This window comes from Sinohyriopsis cumingii, chromosome 12 (assembly GCF_028554795.1).
Source record: "Sinohyriopsis cumingii isolate HCF-2022 chromosome 12, ASM2855479v2, whole genome shotgun sequence".
In the NCBI taxonomy this organism is placed as follows: domain Eukaryota; kingdom Metazoa; phylum Mollusca; class Bivalvia; order Unionida; family Unionidae; genus Sinohyriopsis; species Sinohyriopsis cumingii.
The window spans coordinates 62,715,856-62,738,832 of NC_142972.1; the positions used below are offsets into that span (position 1 = coordinate 62,715,856).

Consider the following 22,977-nt stretch of genomic DNA (forward strand, 5'->3'; position numbering starts at 1 on the left):
AGATTGGGATTACAAAATCAGTAGCAGTTGTTATATAAGGTGAATCTTGTTTTCTCAGATAGTACATATGCTTACTGTGTGGACATGGAATGGAGTCCATGAAAAAAGTGGGTTGCGTAAAAAGATACCTACTATGACCCAGTGGAAGATTTTAGTGAATATTTGTTTGCTCATTTTTTTTTTAAATTTTAAAAGCTATACATTTATAAAAAAAAATTATCAGTTACTGACAGATTTTTATTTGGGTTGGTACCAAAATTTGCAGCTAATGCCTTTATAAAGAGATAGTGAGTTTAAACAAAAAATTGTGATAAATTGGAAGCAGGTTTTACAAGTGTAACATTAAGTCCCCAGCATGGACTTTAAGGAGGGCACACAGCAGAAAACAGAAACCCAAAAATGAAAGAAATCTTTTTTTTATTTGTAAATTTGATTCATCTGGATAGTACTAACAAACAAATGGCACTTGTTTTTTTAATTTAAATACATATCATTAGTAAGTTTAAAAACTGCAAACAAAGCAACACATCAACGTCAACAAAAATAAATTACTTTAAGAAAAATACATATTTATATCTCTGTGGGAATCAGTAATGTACACAGTATGTAGCATGGATATTTACAAAGATAATAGTGATGAAGTATGTCAAATTGTTCAATCCATTTATGTTATGAAAGCTTGAGCAGCAAGTAGTAAAGGTGACAATGGTTGACATAAACAAGGATTATACTCCTGTGAAAATTTGTTGTTGTAATTTACACATTACAAGTGGGAAACATGTTTCAGTGCACTAGGTTTTGTTCCCATTAAAATGCATTAAATATGAATTTGTATAAGGTGTAGAGAATAGGTTCAAAATGGAGATAACTAAATTTCCTTTTGTTATAGAGCAAATTAAGGGGAGATAACCAGAGCATGGACTAATTTTCACCCTCAATAACACTCTAAAAACCAGATTTTAAAATGATCACTAAATTAACAATGAAATATATTTCAAACATAATCATTCTTCTTGCAAATAAAACCAAAAACAAAAAGAACAGTACAAAATGTAATCAAAATGCTTAGTGGCAAACTGAAATATTCTGAAACTATTTAAATCCACAATTATACATGGATGTAATTCATCTACTTTGAAGGGAAGTTTTTCACATATATCCTTGATCCTCTTATACAAGTGGATATCCTTGATCCTCTTATACAAACAGAAAAGTATTTCTGAGGTAGATCCTCACCCAGCCATTTTAAACTTAAAAGCGTGAAAGTAAGGTGCAAATAATTAGGTTATATATAATATCTGCCTCTGGAGAGTATCCGTAACTATATCAAGGCTATTTCAATAGAGTTTCTAATGCAGCAGATTCACACAAACTTCATTCTAGTGTTTAATGCCCTAATTAATGTCAAAATATTTTATATGCTCCACAAAACAATGCAGATTGTTTGAGACAATGTTAAAAGTGAAAAGGTAAATCAGCTATGCACAGCATGAAAGTAACTGGTCAAAATGGGAAGAGCCTTTCTTAATATGCATTTTAATAATAAATAATAAGTTAGTAAATGATAATTTCTCTAAATATTTCGTATAACATGCTCTGTTCTACATATGGTATGCTTTAGAAACTAATCTTGCGTAATTTTCAATATCTAAGTTGCCATATACTCATGCATTTTTTCTGATAAACACATTATCCAGGTTAGTGAAACTGTTGCAGAATTTACACCTCTGAAATGGTCAGTGTGACTTTCGTAGATTGACAAGCTGTAGTTCTAATTTGGTTTCTAATAACAAATGGAACAATGCTTTGAGCTTTATAAAGTTATATGCACATTTTAATTCAGAGTTTAAAGTTTACCATAAATGTGTCACTCATTATTAGGCTCATCATGGTTTATGTAACAAATAATTTGAAAAAGAATTATTTAACCAATTTTATCTATGAACCAAACAATGTGAAAATAAAGGTGATACACTTTGATTTGTGACAGGTGAACATTTCTGTGCCATTTTGTAAGAGTTGAAGTGTTAAAAATCAGAATGTATACTAGTAGTTAACCACTGGTCTAGATTAAGTTTCTGTTACATCCAATAAGAATGAAGGACCTAAAAATTCTAATCTGTACAAGTTGTTAAAAGTAGAGTATGGAAGACCTGATTTAACTTTTAAAGATAAAAGGTATATAGATGTCCTCTTTTGTAACATTAATGTGTACTTTGCAGCTCGAAATGATGTCATCATTCCATAATGATATAACTACGATGAAATCATGTTTGGACTAGGGTATCATAGGAACATGAACCCAGGGAGATTAGATGTAAAATGATGTAGTTGCAATGTTTCAATCATATTAAATAATGAAAAACATATCCTATACAGTTTTAATAATTGCAGTAACAATCCTCTGAAACATAAACAGAATCTATGTAAGGTATACTATACCTTGGAAAATGTTAGCGATTTAAGACCTGTTGTAAATTAGCAGCACATGTTGTTTCATATGGAAAACCAATGTGATTTTACATCAAACAGCTGAGATGAAATTCCTTTGTACATGAGAAATCAAGATAATGCATGACACCCACAATAGCTGTTCACAAGTAGTATAAAAATTGCATGTGCCGGTTTATGTATGAAAATATTTAAGTTAAAATATATCTAATTTACAGTTTAAACAGGCAAGAAGATATTCAGCAGTTATTTTTCTCCATAAACAAAGGAACCTGTTTAACTTGTCCTACCACACACATAGACTCAGTATTTTTGATCTCTGTCTACTGTAGCTGCAAAATTTAGTTCATCATTTCAACCTACAGTGATCGAAGTCTGCTCTGTATACTACAGTTTACAGTACAGTTCTACCATAATAATTGGTCTGAGTTTACAGGCTCCAATGTACAATGCATGATGGATATTCTTTTTAAAAATTTTACTAGAATGAAATGACATTGACATTTAACAAGCAAAAATACTTGGATGCTTTTGCAGCAGTTAGAGTCTGAGATCAATAACAGCAGAATAGTAAGCAAGGACATTCAAGGTTATTATGATGGATAATAATACACATTATCGATGTTAAAAATAGAAAACAGCTAGACAGGACAAATAAGAGCATGGTAAATGACCAACATATTCCCCATGCATTAATGATCATAGTGCTATGGTTGTGGTTCTGCTTCTCTTGGGTAAACTTGTGTTAACAATAAAAAACAACAACATTCCAATAGCAAAGAAAATGCTAAATTAATGTGTAGAACAGAAATCTCTGCTCTAGTAATTGTTCCATGCATCTTAACTCAGGATCAGTAGTTGACCATTTTGATAAACAACTCTGGGTGTTATCTAACCATGCTGAGAGTCACACTATAACATACAATAAAAAGAATAAATTCACCAGAACTAGAGATTTACAGCAAAAAAAAATACAATTGTTTTTATCACATAAAGTTCAAGAAACCAAACATTGATGGAAATATTTATATATACATATATACATGAATAATTTACATCATTCCTTAATTACATCTTTTCTCTAAATGCATATTTTTATGAGAAAATAAATCTTTATGATAGATAATGAAAAAGTGGGGTGACAGTTGTAGAGAATATGACTTACTCACTAAAAAAGGAAACTGTTGCACAACAAGCACTGCAAAGTGCCTTTGATAAGTTTTGACATACCGACTGCCCTTCATTTACCGTGACTTTATTCTTTTTCAAATATATTTACAAGTGCACATTGAAATGATCTTGTGCTTATTTCAACAACATTACGATTTAGAAGGATTATTTCCCTTTCAGTTATTTCTTAAATCTTACGAAAATGAGTAAATAAATGAATTTAGAGCATTTAAGAACTCACACCTCAGGTCCAGTAAGACTGATTAAAGGAATACTTATATGCTTATTTTGTATAATTGTATCCCTCAATGTGAATATGCAATGTGGCATTTAATATCATTCGTCTTCATCCATCTGTCATATATTGTTGTTTTTGACAGCTTCTGATAAATTATTGGTTGAATGGCCAGGCGGTTTTTAATTTTGACATACCTGTGTGTGGAGAACACTAATCTTCCCCAAGTGTGTTGAGGCATTTGTGTTCGACAATCAAATCTGTACACAATTTAAAAGATACAGCTGCCAAGGCAAATAAGCTGCATGTGAAACTTTGGTAAGATTCCATATTGCCATAATCTGCTGAAAACATACCATGAAGATCCATCATTCAGACTATAGGTCAGATAGTTCAAGGTAGTCCTTTAAAGGTATAGATGGATGTGAAAGTCAAACATTTTAACAGGCAACACATGAACTGTGTCTAAAATGACTTTTTATGAATATGACTCTGGAGGAAGAAGAGGTGACAAGATTTTATATCACTTTTACTAATTTTGCATGTCAAATTAATGATATTCAAACAAAACATAATGAACTTCATAGGACAAACCATGTGATTATCATTGTTTATTTCTAAAGCTGCACTGAATAAATTTTAAGAAGTCTCTGTCTTTTTTTGACACCTACTCTTGTATGAAAAGCTTCAACTAAAAACAAAAAGTGTTAATGACAGCACTTCCAACTGTGGAAAACTTATTAAAACATCTCTTTTCTACTAACATGGACTCCTAAAAAATGTTTACCCTGTAAGCAACTTAGAAATTCCTTAAAATTTCTTTCAGTATCTTTGATCTTAAAACAATAATGACTGATTCATTAAGTGGCTGAAATCACAACTACATGTATTTCAAAATGGGCTTGAAATCAAGGTGTAAATAAATAGATGTTTGTTTTAGAAAGCAATGTATATTAATTATTTGGTATTGAAGCAAATGGAGTAAAGTACCTGTCCGAGGCCACACGATGATAGCTAGCTCTGGCTTGTGATAGTACGATTCAAACCCATTATAAAATTTTCTTATATAGATTACCATCAAGATGTGGATTGCATTGCAAATATATCTGAACATTTCTAATGTCATATTTCAAAATAATGTATAATATAAAAAAGGTTGAAATCCAAAGTCCTACCGGGTAAATGTTTTTGTACCTTTATTTAAGAGTATTAAAGAATTCAAAATTTATAACAAAAGCTTTTACAATTTAGAATCTGACAGGGCAAAATGGCGAGAGATTTTCTAGGTAGAAAATATTCCCCTATCTGGAAGCCCAGGTAAACTAATTTGTGCTGGTTAACGGATGCTGAGAAAAATTCTTTTACAGGTGCTATTTTTTATACATCCACAGTCTGGATATGTTGAAAATGTTTAACCCATAAAGCCCAAATTTTTGTATGTGATGAAATACTTATTCTAACAATAAAGTTGTCATGATGTACAGTCACAAGATTCTTGAACACAAGATCATCTGACATCCATTGATCAAGATGACTCTTGTAGCACTTGATGGCTTCAAGCCCATGCTGCAAATATCCTAGCTAACTTCACTCGATAAAAGTTTTGTCATTTCTTGCCCTGTGTTTTTCCTTTCACTGATGCTTTTGATGATGATGTAGATGTTTGTCTATTTGGTACTTGAGTTGGTGTTGTTTTCCCTACAAGACCTGAACGAGGGTTACTGGAGCTTGCTGGACTTGGACGTGCAGATGATGGCACAGAGGAATAGGCTGAATTGTATGTACTTGTTGCTTTAGGGCTGATTCCTGTAGTCTTTTGATTGGGAGCACTCTTGGAGGGGATACTCCCTGTCCCAGAAGCCTGTAAGTAAATTAAAAACATTTCTTTTTAAATTACATTATGGTTTAGTGGGTTACTAAGTCCAGTTTATCTGTCTCTAGCATTCATACACTCCCTTCCCTGTCACCACTGTTAATAAAGGTATGGAAGTCCTCACTTAGCCAACATGTACACAAGTTCATGAGCAAAGTAAAATAGTCTTGCAGAAACAAATACCTGTATACATACATGTATATTAATAATAAGACTAAACAGACTCAAAATAAGATACATACACAGAAACCAATTTTTGAGTAAATTTTGTTTCTTCCGTAATACTTATGTAATCAAATTACTTTAGCAGCAAATCCTCTTCAAATCCAGCCCCTCTCTCAGGCTTGTAATATCTGCTTTCAAAGATAGAAATCAAACTAGATTGGTATCTCGTAGGATAGTGGAACTGACACCAAATTCCATCAATCATGAGTTACTACTGCATTAGATGTAATGGGGAGGGGCTTATGAGGGTGTATATGTATTTTGATTAGGTAAATATTATCCAGAAAATATTATTTACTCTAGTATAAGTTGGTTTCTTCTTCAAATACATTACTCAATCAGAATATGTCAGAAGAATAGATAAGACAAATGAGTTTGCCCTGTTTCTGGTGTTCAAACATAAGTGAAGCAGCTTTAAGGTGTGTGAGATGTGAGCTAAGGTTATCAAATGTTTTTGTTCAGAAAAAATTGTTCCAGTCCTCCAATTCCAGCACTGGTAAATTCATTTGCATCATAATAAAGCTGCTGAACAATCCATAGGAAGCCTGTTGCACTGTTGATACAGGTCAAACTATACCCTCGTAATGAAAGCTATCAAGGGTATAGTTAGAATGTCGTCTCTAACAGCCATTTTATGGCTCGAATGATGTTGGTTAGGGAGCAGTTCAGCTTGAAAGCATTGCTAGTGTAACTGCCATAACTGCATGAGAGGACACAAGTAAGAAATTAATCTAATTTTTGGTTAGTTCCTGTAAGTGCATGACTGATAATATCCAGGATAAGAGTTTTCTGAGCCGAAATATTGTCCCTTCCTACTCTGAGTAGTAGAAAGGAACAAATGATATTCCTCTCTCTGAGGTATACCTTCAGGGCCCTGAAAAGTCCTGCTGATGCCCCTGTGATGAAAGGGTCCCATGCACACAGTGAAAACTCCCACTTTCCAACCTAGGCTTTCAAAGTGGTGGACCTTCCTTCCTTGTCCACACAACTCTAACACTTGTCTGATAACTATTCTTTTATGAGGGCTTGCTTGAAGAGTCCTGCTAATGCCCCTGTGATAAAGGGTCCCATGCACACAGTGGTTTCAAGGCAAAGGACTTATTACTCATGAGTGGGAGCTTGTTCTTGGAAAAGCAGGAAGCGTCGTGCAAGAAATTGAATCATCATGACAAAACTTCCAATAGTCTGGCTTGAGTGTCAAATAATGCATCTCACTGATTCTGCCTAATAGGGCTAGCGTGACTAGGAAGCAGTTGTTCTGTGAGAGGTATGCCATGGAGAATACAAATAGTGGTTTGAAGGGTGTTTTATTCAACCATGTCCAAATCCATGGTGAATCTCTGTTTGAAAAATTGTGATGGGACCTATCTTCTCCTAGAAAATCCATTAGATGAGGTTAGCTATCTTGGGTACCGAAGTTTTAAAAGGGAGCTGTGATTCTTCTTACATCATTGGGATAAAACTCCCACTTTCCTACCTAGGCTTTCAGAGTGGTATTACTTCCTTCCCTGTCCACACAATTCTGTCTAACACTTCAGGGCTCAAAATTAGCGGCAGTCCGCTAGCCCGAGGCTAGTAGATTTCCAGTTGGACTAGTAACTTTCATAATGTCAATAGCCCGATGGGCTAGTAAGTTTCGGTTATCAACAGCTAGCGCTTGGTTTTTGCCATTCCCTAATAAACATTTGACTTCAGCAGATGTTCTTTAGAATCAAAGCATTGACCATTGTAAACAGAGTCATAAAATATTAGCATGAAAAGATGAAGTCAATTTCTGCCTCGAAAATGTGCATTAGAAGCCATCCTATTTTGTGTATTTCGCTAAACAGAGCCAATTATGGTCCCATCATTAACAACAGGACTTGGGTAATTGATCCTAATTAGTCTGATAACAAATTAAATGAAATATGACGTGGTATCACACTTTATTCAATCAACCACAGTGACAAACTACAAATGGGTAAACCACACAAACGAACACGGCAAAAACTATTCAAAGAAATTAGGTGGGGGGGGCTCGCTTGCCAAACACTCACAATCGGAAAACTGCATATTTTACATCTGCATCAAAATAATTATAAGAATTAGATCGATTTATTATGATTACTTTATTGACACATCCTTTTCATACAACTACTTTTTCTGATGATAAGAATAGTTTTTATATTTTTTTCCCTTACAAGAATGAACAAATAATTGGACACACGTGAAGATATCCAAGCAGAATGCCATATATTTGTTGGGAATTAAAATTTCTGATCATGGGCATCTAAGATTTGGAAATTTTTCGCCTTATTATTAATTTCAGCTATACTGAGGTCCGATTAATTAGGAAAAATTACCAAACTTATGCTATTAAAGATGAGACCGTAAATGGAGCTGTTAAATACAACACGACGAGTCAGATGGATTTGTTTAATGGGAACACACCTTTTCCAAGCTGAAACTAACATTATCTTCTGATGCTAATATTTTATAACTGTTTACAATAGCCACTGCTTTGATCCTGCAGAACATCCGCTGAAGTCGAGTCTTTATTAAGGAAAGGCCATTTAATTTTAGGGGAAGTTAGGGCAAAAGCACGTGTTTTGAAACATGTTTCTTGCTCTGACTTTATGATATAAAGGACACTGCCATACCTTTTCTCACTTTAACTAATTCGCATCAGCTATGCTGCAACATCTTGTATTTCAACATGAGGCACAATTCCCTCTTTATAAAACGGGTAAAATGTGGCATTTTATAGAAAGTGTTTAGCCACCAGAAAAAAAGCAAAAGTTGAATGAAAATGACATGAAAGATAGGAATAATTCTTATGATAGGGAAAAGCATAATCAAACGTTTCAGAAGACATGGACAAAAGAGAGGGAATAGATGAATTATGATGAGGAAAAGAATGTTATGCACTCTAAATGGTCCTTGGAATTTGCAAAAACAAACACGGAGAAAACATCCAGTTTTGTAGCCGGTTGTTCGAACTTTAAAACTGAATCAGTAAACGTACATGAAAGCTGTGCGCAACACAATGAGAGTTCCGAGAGAAAAGCAGCAATGCAGATACCACCAGAAGAATTGACCGCTGGTAAATCTTGGAAAGTTTAAATCGGAATGTGTTTGACCAGCACGTTAATATGCACATGCTATCATAAAGTACAAAAGACCCATCACTGATTTTGTATGAATGTGTCAGCTAGATGAGATGAAAGGAGTTGATGTTTGAGAGACTTACAGGAATGATAAACAGGTTGTTACATTTACTCACTACATGGTTGAAAGTAAAATGTAGAAATTTTTCAAAGGTGTGTAGTGTGCAACAGTTGTAATGAAACTCGAATTCAGGAGGAGGAAATTGTATATATTAGAATTTGCAAAGGAGGAGAGATTAAATAATCATTCCTGGCATTTGATATTGTAGAGAAGGCAGAAGGGATCCTGAAGGTGATCACCACTGCACTGCAATGTTTTACGGAGACGGGTAAGGAGACCAGAACAAACCCCATATGGACCCTGAGTGCAGGTTGGGGACGAGAAAGGAACCTGGATCCCTTTCTGGAATTGGATCCAAGTTATCTTGAGAAACAAGAAATGTGAATTGACTGATTGATGATCTGAGGCGGGATTTACATTTCTGTACTTCTGCATTTCATATGATAATGCTATTTATGAAATAAAATTGTTGTTAATCTCAATACAAGTGTGTGACATTGTTTAGTGGACAGGACTAGTAAAGATTTGGCAGGACTAGTAAATTTCTCAGTGTACTAGTCCTGACTACAAAGAAATTTGTGTTAAATTCGAGCCCTGCACTTGTCTGATAACTATTCTTTTATGAGGGCTTGCATGATATGATCCATGCATGCTGGGTTCAACATGCCTGAGTTTGAATGGAACACATGAATTTGAAGTTCTGAAAAGCAAAATCTTCCAGGGAAACTTGGCTGTTCAGTTCAACAGGTCACTGAGCCATGATTTCTGCCAATTATGGATATCAATCAGCAATTTATCAGCACTCAGATTCTCTTGCTTTTTGAATCAGAGATTCTGGGGAAAAGGCATATGCATCAATACTGTTCCTATTCTGGGATAGGCTGCTCAGGCTTTCAGATCTAGGACAGGAAATATTATGGTTGGAAGCTTTGTGTTTCACCTTGTCATAAATAGGTCATTATGAGGACTTCTCCAATGGATACAAGTTTGAAAGAAGACCAAATGGCAAATGAACCATTTTGTTTTGATCGGCTAATTATGTCGGGACAGTGAGTACAGTGGTCATTAAGCCTTCCTGGGACATAGCTTGACATGGATTTGTCTGTGATGACACCACCTGTGAATATCCCAAAACCACTAAGCAGTGATCCAATGATTATGTTACCCCTTGCATTCTGATGTAATTGATAGTCAAGTAGTTGGAATGGCTAAGAACTCACTTTCCAGACAGTGTCTCCTGAAGAATTATATGTAATGAATGGTCCTGCTATGGTCAAAGCCTGCTTGCTGCTCACTTTTTTGAAGAAGTATACAATGTGGACACCTTAGTCTGTTGTACTAATGTCCATGCAAATCATCATCTTACATGATGCTGCCAAGGTACATGCATAGTTCTGGCAAGAGAAGTCAGAAAACTGCTTCAATCAACGTACAGAAGGATAAGTCTTTTCTAGGCATTGCTGGGTCAAGAAGTAAAGATGGTGTTTGCAAGCATGAATCTTTTAAGAGTTGAGAGTGGGTTGATAAAAAACCTTACTTGAAGTGTGTGATGCCTGAGCTGGCAAAACTAGATGTGTGGACAAGACTGGGAGTGTTGGGACATGATGTTTACAGGGATTCAGTGTTTATCATTGACACTGTAGGACTGGAACTGGGAATGGGGCAATGACATAGCCAGTACTGAGCCACAAGGGAGCTGAGACTGGTGATCTCTCATCTGGTCAATGATACTTCCATCAGTTCACTTATTCTGGTGCTGGTAATTCTATGTGTCCGAGTCAGAGCCTGGGGTGGAACAGCCATGGCTAAGTGCTCTTTATTTTGTGCAGCCAGGACTGTATACTGGGAAGATAGATTACTGAACCTGGTTCCAGAAATCAAAAGTGCAGGTTGAGGCTGTGTTGGAGCTGGTGTGATCCATAACTGATGGTGTCTAGTTTCAACTTCCAGTACTGATTATCCTAACAGTAGACAGTATCAGGGTGTGCCTGAATTGTTGGTATATCCACTTTTGGTCCAGATGGGATACCATACCATGATGATGGTAATGGCCCAATAGACAGTATCATACAAATTGGTTCTGTTTGTGGAAATGGTGGCAGGACTGCTGCTGTAAGAGATGTTTTGATTAAAAAGGTGAGATTCCCATCTTCAAGGACTCATTCAAAAGGAAACTGTAGACAGAGGTTACATTATGGTAATGTTGATGCTATCAGCACTCTTGATGGTGCATGTCTGTCTCAGTTCTCTCATTCACCCTAGTTACTTGCTCAGCTATGATGGTCACCCCATGCAACCTCAGACCAATATGAACACATGACACATGTTTGACCTGAGTTGTACCCCATTCAATTTATGCAGGTGGATTGACTGTTTTCAGCCATCCTGAACTGCTTGCATGACACATTTAATCTGGCTGTTGTGTTGACACCTGTCGGTAAAAAGAGCAGAACAAATGTATATAAGAATCATAATGAATATGCTGTGAAGGGATGCAGTGAATAAATGGCAATGGAAATGAATGACAGTAATGATGCTGCAATACATAATACAAGATCAACTGATAGAATTTATTAATGAGGTTGATTACTGAGTGGAACAGAAAATACCATATACCACCAGGTAGGCAAGCTGGATGGTACTGATATTCTATACATATCATAAACTCGTGCAAGTGAAGTGCAATATATTTATCTAAGAATGAATAGCTTGAGTATACTTATGTACATGCAATCTGCAGTGCTGGTCATGGAATTACATCAGTGAGCACATAATAGGATACATAACTGAGCAGTTACAATGCTGTCATGTGCCACAGGTAAAAACATCAACTACTCATGAGATAAAAGTCGCATCATTAACAGACAAAAAAAAAACCTGGAAATTTATCACAGTTTCAAGAAACTTGATGATACAGAATATATTTGTTTACATGTGGTTCCATAACCACTCAGTCACATATCAAAATTGAACTCTTTAATAAATCCAGGAGCAAAAAGGCAGATTAATTACATGTACAAAGACTGCTTTTTTCAGCAAGCGCTGAATGAGTAGTGTTGCTCTGTATGTTGATATAAGTGGTGTTGAAATCGTTCATGCATGACAGAAATTTGGCAAGCATGCCAACAATCTGGGATGCTTGCATAAAAATTCTCTAAGTTACTAATGCAGATATGATTTGTGATGCTGAACTTAACAATGATAGTATATTTTACATAGGCTGTGCAAGAGCCAACTTTATATGTTTTCAAGTTCTCAATTGTCCAGAGTAATTCATATCACATGATTATAAAGGTCTTATTTAAGTTTGCATAATACATGTGTAATAATACCTCATTATGTCACAAATGATATAAAGTTAGGCCGAGGTTCAAAGAGTCTACTTACAAGTCATTTATTTGTCACTACTATGTGAATTTACAGAATTTAAAAAATATTGTCAAATATAATATCTGTTTCAACTGAAAATTATGAAACCTGTTAAGGGAAGCCTTGACAAAATTATTCTGTGAGTGTCATAAATTAGATTGATAATGAAGACTAATGTAAAATTCCCTATATTCTGATACTACCCTGAAACATACAAATAGTGATCTCTACAGCAATAAATATCAACTTCTCTGCAATATCAGCAAATTTTTTAGATTAGACCTAAGGATGTTGCAAAATCATTTTGGATACTGCAATCAGTAGTTTCCATTTGACTGTTATAAAAATTGGGGTCGGGGAGCAGGCTATTTGCATGGAAAGTTTATTAACAAATTTACAGTGAAAAAATGAACTCCATTTATTAAATTCAAATGGTCTGGATTTCTTAAGAGATAAAGAAAAGATCATGTGAATGATTGTCTATAGTCAAACAGTTGGGCTGAAAATTCTAAATATTTTATTTGTGGTGTCTGTTTTAATGCTATGAACAATGTAACAAGTAAAACACGGGATATGATGGTTGTTGTTTCGTTGCAAAGACCAGTATGCACAGTCATTGTTGTGGTTATGAATTTGCTTGCAAATCAGATATATGCCAGTCTTTGCATAACAAATGCTGCTGTGGTGATAAAATTCCTAACTTAATCAATCAACATTTGTTTGCTAGGAAACTGATCCAAACACGAGTCGATATGCTGTGGTCAACAGAGAGTTGTATATTACAATACCTATAGAGAAAATGACCTCAAAATATTTCATGTGAGAATCTGTTTTCATTATTTATTTAAAAACAGGTGTTAAAAATCAGCTGTACAAAACTACCTGTGACCTTCTGCCTGAACCAGGTTTTCCAGTCACACCACCCGACCCTCTTCTGCCAGAAGAATCATTCTGAAATACATATATAACTTTACTAAAATGTACAAATTAATCATGATGTATTGTATTTCTTTGAATAATTTATTGAAAGACCCAGGGTATAAAAAAATCTGAAATCAAAAGTTTCTTACTGATATATTGGTTTTTAAGTAAAATCTTTTGTTTTATGACAAAATTACAATTCATGAAAATGAGAATACCTGGCAATAATTGGTCAAAATTTTTAATTTAGAAATTCAGAAATCTGTCTGTAAAATGCAGACATCCTTACCAAAACCACTGTGGCAATGGTGAAAATGGGCACAACATACAGAACTAGAGTAACGTGAATGTCACATTTATATACACCTGCCCTATGTTTAACAGCACTATTTGTAGAAACTTGATTGACCTCCTGGTTTTAAAAAAAACTGTCAAAGTCAGTATTGTTTGGTAATTTATTCATTAAATGCAAGAAAATATATACCATATTGCTCAGTTCATAGTAATACCTATCTACTAGTTTTGGGAATCAGTTGAAATTTCATCACAAATCATCAGTTACACCAACTTATCAATTATTAATCATTAAATATGGCTGCCACATGACAGAAATGATCAAAGTAGTGCATCAGTGTCAGCTAGGGTCTAAATGGTATAATTCAATTTTTTGTAATAGGATTTAATTATTTAGGATTGTTGTTTGTTATATTTCTTTAAGTAAAAATAAATTATCAAAACTGTTAATCTGTTTATAACCAAAACAGGTTAATAAAAAACACATTATCAAAATTGTGTTTATTTGTTTATAACAAGAATGTAAGAACAGGTGAACAGGTAAAATCATTTGTATTATAAATAATGTAATGACTAGATAGAAAATTCATGACTAGAACCACTTAATCATGATTATTTTTAATTGTATTTTATAACTATAAATTCTAGAATTTTCAACTCTGAACTGACGAGTCTTCACTATGTTGACTATGGTAATAGGTAGATGTAGGTACAAATGAGTCATTCAGTTGACATGCTCAGAGCAAGACTGTAACTTCATATACACCATCATAGCCACATTTTCTGGTTTGAGATGAGACCACTCTTTATTTGTAAGATCAATCAAACTGGTTGAATGAGTTATACTCTATTCACTCGATTAATCAGAACTACCCTACGTCTACAGTACTTATTTTAAGGTTGATAGCAAAACCACAGGCTTGTTCTACTTTAGGTGATAGAAACTTACTAATTAACTTACAATGACCACTGACTTTTTTCGCATTCCAAAATCAATAGGCCATTTCCATACTTTAAACGAAAGCCCTCAACAAACTTTGGTCATGGTCTATAACTAAAGTTTCTATGCAAAACCATTTAACTTCTTTCAGTCAGAGTGACCTTGATGTTTGACCCTTTGATTCAAAAATTGTACAAACTTCTTCCTAACCCAACATACAAATCAGAAACAAACTCTGGTGATGATACATCATTTTAGAGCTGACACTTTTATTAGGAAACCATTTTTCAGTTGCACTGATTTCAACTTGTGATTCTAAAACTGGAATTATGTGGATAAGGAAAAGTGAATGCACAGCTGGACAGCAGATATGGTCTTAGCATTCTTTGCATTATACACTGTACCAAAAGATAGGCAGATGAAAACCACTTAAATTATAATGATTGAACTATATGCATTACTGTAACATGGTCTTTCAAGACAAGTGACCTCTCAAAACTGTTAAGTCGAGGTCACCTTATACAGGATATATTATATTTATCCAGTACAATGGAATTCATGACTATACCTGTGTTATATCAGTAAGTGCTGTATAGCGTGGGACAAATGTATATGATATCACATAACCGATCTGTTCATTAGGAATTGGTTCTCAGTTTCAAACAATTTCTCAAAACTTTCTCTTCAACTAAGATTTTACACATCATCATGCATATGATTCTTTGAACAAGAATATTTCTGTCGGTGTTAGAGATTGTGGAAAGGATGCATAATTACTGTTTTAGTTTTAAAAGTGAATATGTGGAAACATTTTTATTCTTGACAATTTGTTGAGGAATTCCTTTCATCAAGTGAATCTACGACATTATTACTGTATTTTAATCAGTGATGCCTGTTGAATGTTCTTTGAAAAAATCAATGTTACCAAGCAACAAATACAATATTTTAAAAAGTTAATTTAAGAAGAGATTTTTGTGTGTGTGTGACTTGGATTTTTAGCCTAGCTCTAACAATTTTTCAGTCATATCGCTATGACGTCTGCAGTACGGCATTTTATAGTGATCTCTAGCACTGGGGCATCATGCTGCATACATGTAGCATAATGTCCCACCCAGTCACATTATCCTGACACTAGACTGACCAGTCATAACACTAACCTCATAATGCTGAGTGCCAAGTGACGCAGCTGTTAGTACCATTTTTGTAAGTCTTTGATATGACTCGGCTGGGGATCGATCTCATGACCTCCCACTTCCAAGGCGGACACTCTAACCACTAAACCACCGGAGTGGTAGAGATATTTGAGATGTTTAGTGAGATGTGAGTGTCAAGAGTAACTTTTGTTCTTTACATAATACTTCTTTTCTACAACATTATCATGTGCTTCTCCTACAAATATATTGTAGATTTTAAAAGCATTTTGTAAAAATTAGAATGGAAACTTAGGGATTAATAATATGGAGAATCAATAGTATATAACAATTTGTTAAAAATGAACAAAAATTACACACTATGTGTACTAATGCTTTGCTATTCTGGCCATTCTCATCCCAGTGGCAAGTTATAAGTTTTCCCGGTTGAAAAATTATTTGCTTTCTTTTCCATCCTATAAATAGAGTTTCTACTACTTTGTTTTATTTTACCTTGACTTCTGGACCATTTTGTTTTGAACTAGTATGATGTTCTGAGGGTGTGCTCTCCCTTTCAGATCTGACATCATTTGTTGTCTCCTCTTGAAATGTATCATCTATGTCTCCATTTGTTAAACTAGTTTCCCCTTCATCTTTCTTGATTTTCAGATCTGTCCAAGCTTTCATCATCTCTAACACATTTGTAGAATTTCTACTCACCCCCTAAACAAAGAGGACAAAATATGAGTAGAAATGCAATATATTTCTTTAATAGAAATATATTATAAAATAAAATGCTTTCACATATTGTGAATTCATTGTATTTTTGTTGCTTTGTAGATCTGTGGACAAGGAATGGGGATGATGTCCATCTGTTTCCACACAAGAAGCATTGTTTGTCTGCTCTTTAAATTTATGGTTTGGAGCATCCTTTAAATACACAAACTGGTGCCTCACTGGTAAATCATACTGTCAAGATAGAAGTACATACTTAAGATTGGTTCAATCAATAATTGATCTATGTTTTATTTTAAAACCCATATCTTTGAACTGGCATAATTCAAGATATTCTTCAGATAAATCTACAAACTAGGTTTGATGAAAAAATCCATTTATATACTTTTTTGTATTATCAGGTTCACATACCATCACAGGTAAAAACTTACATCGAGACCTTTGACCATGAAATCAAGATCAAAATGTTATTAATTTGTTTATTAAATACAATAAAATACAAAGTCTGATTGAATAGCATGTGTACACGTCTCTGTAGATCTATAAAGTACAAAAATACATGAAGTAACCTCTGACCTTACTTCAAGGTCAAGTAAGTCAACTTTTCATCAAATATGGACATCAAGATACTGCACTATTCCTAACCTCATAGGCTTTGAATTTCAAAAGAGAGAGAGAGAGAGAGAGAGAGAGAGATAATAATCTCAGTGAGAGACTGATAAGCTCTTTTGTTACGTGTTAGGCTCGAATAAACTGTAACACAAGAAAGAGTGAAAACAACAAGCTTTGAAAAATATAATAATTTATTTCCATGGAAAAATTCTGTTAAAACGAAAAAATATGAACTTAAGGTTTTAAGAATCAAATCCAAAAATTATCCAAGAATAATCCACAAATCAAATTTGTGTAGTCCTAATAATAAAATGTTATAATGATTTCAAGTTAGAATCATGACGAAGAATCCAAGATGGAAGACAATGACGTATGCCATAACCTGTCATGTTGAAGTCCACAGTTCCTTGTAGAAACAAGAAAAATCACTCGAGTTTTGGAAATCTGATTACATTTTTTTATAAGAGCTGTCTTTGTTCAAGAATCTCACATGAGCACACGTATTTTCCAGGGGGGGAAAAAACGAATCCTTTTGAATCCAAATAATCTGGAGAAAACTTAACATAACTCAAAAACTGGTCACAGTTACTTTTCAGTGTAAAGTAAAAGCTCAAAACTGAGAATATCTCTCCAAAAAAAAAAAGGTTACATCATATTCTAAAATGCAAAAGGAGGGTCACATGATCATGTTCCAGAACCTCATCAAAGTTATTTGTTAAAAATCACGTACACCCATTGTGGCCCTGACAAATACCAATCATTTTACTCTAAGAAATAAAATCAAAAATGTTTATATCTTAAACAACGTAGTCCCATCATGACCTCAACAACCAATCATTTTAAAATAAAAATAGAACTTACTTACGTGGCTGCCACTAATTTTAAATCAAGGTCAGGATTAAGTCAACACCTGGTGTTTACTAAATCGAAAAGTCAAGGTCAAACTATTTTCTGAAAATGTATCATCTCCAGTGAATAAATTTACATTACAATAGCATGTAATGAAAAATAAAAAAATGTAAGAGGGACAAACAAACAACTAAGTTAAAATTAATCTATATTAAATCAGATGTATTTAAATCAAATAAACATAACATCTTTTAACAGTCAAAACAATCCACCTCAAGGTGATGGCTGCCAAAATGTCCGAAGTACAGGTGGACACTAAGAAATCTTTAAAGAGAAAATGAAGAAAAGCTGTAACTGCAGTTAAAGAGGGGAGAGGCAGATTGGACTTCCTATTGCACCATTTACAGACACATGGCATTATAAAGCTTTGATGTTGATTGTCTAACCTGGGTGTGTGTGTATCTGTGTGACTTGGATTTTTAACATAGCTTTAAAAAGTTTTCAGTCATATCACCAAGATGTCTGAAGTTTGGCAGTTTATAGTGATGTGGCATCATGTCCCACCGAGTCACATTATCCTGACACCAGGCCAGACAGTCCTAAAACTAACCTCTTAAGGCAACTGTTAGTACCATTTTTATAAGTCTTTAGTATGACTCGGCTGGGTCTGAACCCATGACCTCCTGCATCGGAGGCAGATGCTCTAACCACCCGACTACCAGAGCGGTCTAGCCTGGGCAATGAATTTAAAAACCTTGCTTAAAAACTGATCTTTTCAATAGATTATCTGATATGGGCCTGCCATGAAGATGGAAGATTTGAGGAGTATTGTACATGAGTGATCCTCTGTGCTGCAACAGTTGATCCCTCCTCAGAGGTAGTTCCATGGTATCATCGACCAACAAGTTGAGAAGAATAATGAACCATGATTCCTGGGGTCTCTGGGAGCTATTAAGCAGGGACTTGGAGGTCCTGATTCTGTGAAAGGTGGGAAGGTGCTCCAACCTTAGACAAAAGGTATCTGCTACCCATGCCCTCTGGTCTGGTGCAGAAAAGGTCATAAAGAGGTAACTTGAGGTTCAGCTTCATGTTCATTGGCCTTCCCTTTTTGTGGAAAAACTGTCCAGAAATAAGATTCCTTTTACATGGAATGTGGCAGACTGAGAGTAAACAAAGTTGGTTCCAAACTTCAAGCAGAGATAAGGGGCATGAATTTCCCTTTGGCATCTGATAAATGCTATAATTGACATGTTGTCTGTAGTGATATGATGTAAAAATACCTTGTGTAGTTGATGCACCCTTGTAGTGCAGGGGAAAAAACTGTATTTCTATCTTGCTGATGTGGAGGAAGCTTATTCCCAAAACCAATGACCCTGCAGGACTTCTCTCTTGTGCTCTATCTCCTGTTAACTGAGAAGGAAATGTAAAGATGCAACCTGGAAAGTTATGGAGACTGCCCATGTTTTTGACCTGATGGCATTCATGGGTGAGGCTGCTATCTCATCTTGAAATGCTCTTCTAGAAAGAAGTTGTTAAAAGAGGAGAGACTGATGAATCAAAACTTTGCCCATCTTTTTGAAGCTAAGACTGTCACGGAATGGTGTAAATGTTGTTAATTAAATACATGTACTCGGGGTTTCGTTTCTTTTCTCTGTACAACGATACCCGAGGGTGATTATAATATGGTCTATATATTTCGAAATCGTGAGTACGATTCATCCTGTGCCACACGTGCAAGGTGCCTTTGATAAAGAATAACGAAAATTCTAAAGGTATAAATACATTACTACATGTAAAGGACCTTTACAATACAAATGGTTTTGTCAGCAAGCGGCCTGCTTAAAGGATTCGCACAACTCCAGCTGTAGGGCTGAGAGAGAGAGTTTTTGATGGTAGGAATATCCGGGGTGTCCAGTGTTGTCAGAGGGTAGAAACGTCCGTGTGTCCGGAGCGTTTAAGGTGCCGGAGCGTCTAATGTCTAGCGTCCGGAATGTCAAGAGTGACTAAGGTGACCCAGCTGTAGAGCCGTCAAAGGACCAGGGGGTCCGGAGGGTCTAATATTTCAAGTGTCCGGAGGGTCTAATGTTTTAAGTGATCATAGTATTCCGAGAGTCCGGAGTCTATATTGGTTGTGAAATTGATTCGGAGGAGCTGTGGAGCGGATATGGTGCACGGGTGACGGAGTGCATCTCCACACATGTATTTTAGCTATATGCTAATTTTGGGTTAGTAAGACCCAGTGTATTATTCAGGACTGGAAGGATAGAGTGTATATCCGTTCTTGTTTAGTGACATAATTTCGCTACCTGAGCGAATACATTTTTTACTATGTGTAAAGACTTACATTGTTTACTATTTGAGTGAACTATATTCATCTTTCCATTATTGAATCATTTGTGAAATCATTTATCCTATATTTTAGGGTTACTGAACTAAATTTATTTGTATATTTTTTCCATCTTTGAAACTGTGCGTTTTTTATGTTAAATAGATCCAATATTTGGATTATAAATACGCACACATCTTCATAATCCACTATTCATATAAATCGCCACATTAAATCATATATATGTGTCGTCATTACGTGTTCTGTTGTTAATCCGAAATATCCCACCTGGTTATCTTGTTACAAAGACAATGTGGGAATAAAATCCCAGACTTATTATCTTCTTCTCCATCTACCTTACCTTTCCTTATTTGAGACTGGTGCAAAACAATAGGGGTCCATGAAAATGGTAGAGTACCCTAGAAGCAAAACTTGTAACCCTCTCATATGTTAGAAAGGTCCCATGCATCATCCCAGATGTCCAACCAAGCCTCAGACAAAAAGCCTTAATCTGGCACTGAATGGAGCAATGGAAGAAAGGGACTTTGCAGGAGATGGTGAGACTCTCAAGAGATCACCTTCCACCTCAGGGAAGGAGGAGAGGTCTATAGACTTATCTCCCCTTGCACCTGCTCCTCCCTCATAAGAATGATGCATGGTATGGGGTGTTTCTTCACTGGTCTAGCCAGGCCTGGTACTATGGGCAGAGACTGGTGTTCTTGATCCTTTAAATCCTGAGAAGCCACTCAAGGGATGAGCCCCTGAAATAATGTATCTGCATCTAGAGGAACAAAGGTTTTCGGTGTGATCCAGAAAAAAAACATTGTAGATATCTAAGGCCACAAATCTCCCGTTGTGAAACTCTGCAGAGTGCCACAGACATTGAGAACACGTGTCTCAATGGCTTAGCCATAACCTCTAACAGTCTCTGCAAGGCTGGAGACATGGATGCCTCCTACGTTGATTTGAAGACTGAAGGAGGTTGCCAAAAAAGATCAGCATGTGAAGCTACACAAACCCACCATTCTGAATACTCCAACAGCCTTGGCCGGGGGATACGTCCTAGTCTCTGCAGAAATCCCCAAATGGGAAGCACCCAAATCCAACTGTTGGGGTGGAATGGGATGGGATCTTAAGGGACCAAGTGGGCAAAGGAATCCTGCAACTATAAGCTGAGACCAGAGCTAAAGTGTAAAGTGTATATGAGGGAAACAATCCACTCCCTCACCATCATCATCATAACTGGAGAGGATCATAACATCTGAAGATCATGCTGTCTTGGGAAAATAAATCTAGAAGAAAAATACAGAGTAAACCTCATTTATTGCATGATCAAAATTCCATCATCTGAACTGGTGAGCATGATGAAGGTTGATTAGAAAGACCACATCCAATGATTTCTTCTGAGAACTCATCTGTGTAAAAAAAATAAAAATGAGTCTTTCATTCTGTCTTCACTCTTTAGCAGGAATGAGCTACTTCATCATATCACCCCCTGGGATAAAGCTACTTCCTGAGTTTGAGTTTGTCATTCAATCTGTACTCATGAAAGTAAAAAGGGCTAGCTCTTTCATCATCTCTCTGGAGATAACAAGTTTTAATTCAATCAAAAGCTGTCCAAATAGTTGCAAAAACAAAATTATGATGGACTGATGAATGAATGTATAGATGTGTTCAAGTTAGCATGACAACCATTAAACGTCTTCCAAACATATTCATGGCAAAAGCATACAGATCTTCCATATGCTGCAGACCCTTTTACAATGACAGCTCACATTAAATAAGTTAAATTTGTTCGACTGTTATTTCATTTGATTTCAGTTCCTGACTCATGAGAACCATTTTTAATGTGTATTCACATTATTAAATTCACATTGTTTGCATTCTTTACACTTGTGTGATACTGTGGCAAAACCTGTTTGATACAAATCTCAGTATGTGAGTCACTTTAAGTATGTATTGGTTTAATGGCATGTCAACACAATATGGTATAAATGGCGCTAATTAAAACTTAAATTTTAAAAATATAAAGATTAAAAATTGCACAAAGATGATTATTTAAAAGATCAAGCCTTTGACAAAAAGATTTTATATGTAGTACATGTATATAAAATAACAGATAAAAGTACAAATATAAAATCCTTAAAATAAAGCATAAAAATTGTGTTATATAAACTTCATTCCCTCACATATACCAAGAGTTTCTCTGGTTGTATATCATTATAATTTTTAAAGTTTTTTAACTGAGTTCACATTAAAAAAAACTCTGTCTCACAGGGTAGAAGCTGAAACACTCAATAAAGATGTTTTTAGAAGGGTTGCAGGTGTCAGGTATTCATGTCCTACATGCGACTTGGACAATGTCACTTCATCTCTGTACTTTGTTCTATATGTGGGTTGCCATTCTCCAACAATGGATGATGCTTCATTCCACATATTTTGATAAATATATACAACATGACTATATATATTTTCAAGACAGTATAACCATGATCAGGGCACTACATCTGAAATTTAGGAGCCTGAATGTGAATGTGTTGAATCTGACTTTGCATAATACAATAAAACCTGTTATGAGAGACTGCCCCTTCTGCCAACAAAAATTGATCTCTCAAGACAGGTGGTCTCTCGTAAAAGACC

The 22,977-nt window shown here is 35.2% G+C and overlaps 1 protein-coding gene across 1 annotated transcript in view; it reads right to left on the reverse strand.

Moving 5' to 3' along the window:
- Window positions 1–400: 400 nt before the first annotated feature.
- The window catches only part of LOC149786581 (myosin light chain kinase A-like), a 105,648-nt gene continuing 83,071 nt past the window's right edge, over window positions 401–22,977 (reverse strand). Inside the window, exons 10-12 of the mRNA XM_089977085.1 lie at window positions 16,329–16,538; window positions 13,413–13,481; window positions 401–5,717 (exon numbers count right to left, since the gene is read on the reverse strand). Coding sequence (XP_089833211.1) covers window positions 5,463–5,717; window positions 13,413–13,481; window positions 16,329–16,538 — 534 coding nt within the window. The 3' untranslated portion in view covers window positions 401–5,462. The remainder of the gene's footprint in view (window positions 5,718–13,412; window positions 13,482–16,328; window positions 16,539–22,977) is intronic.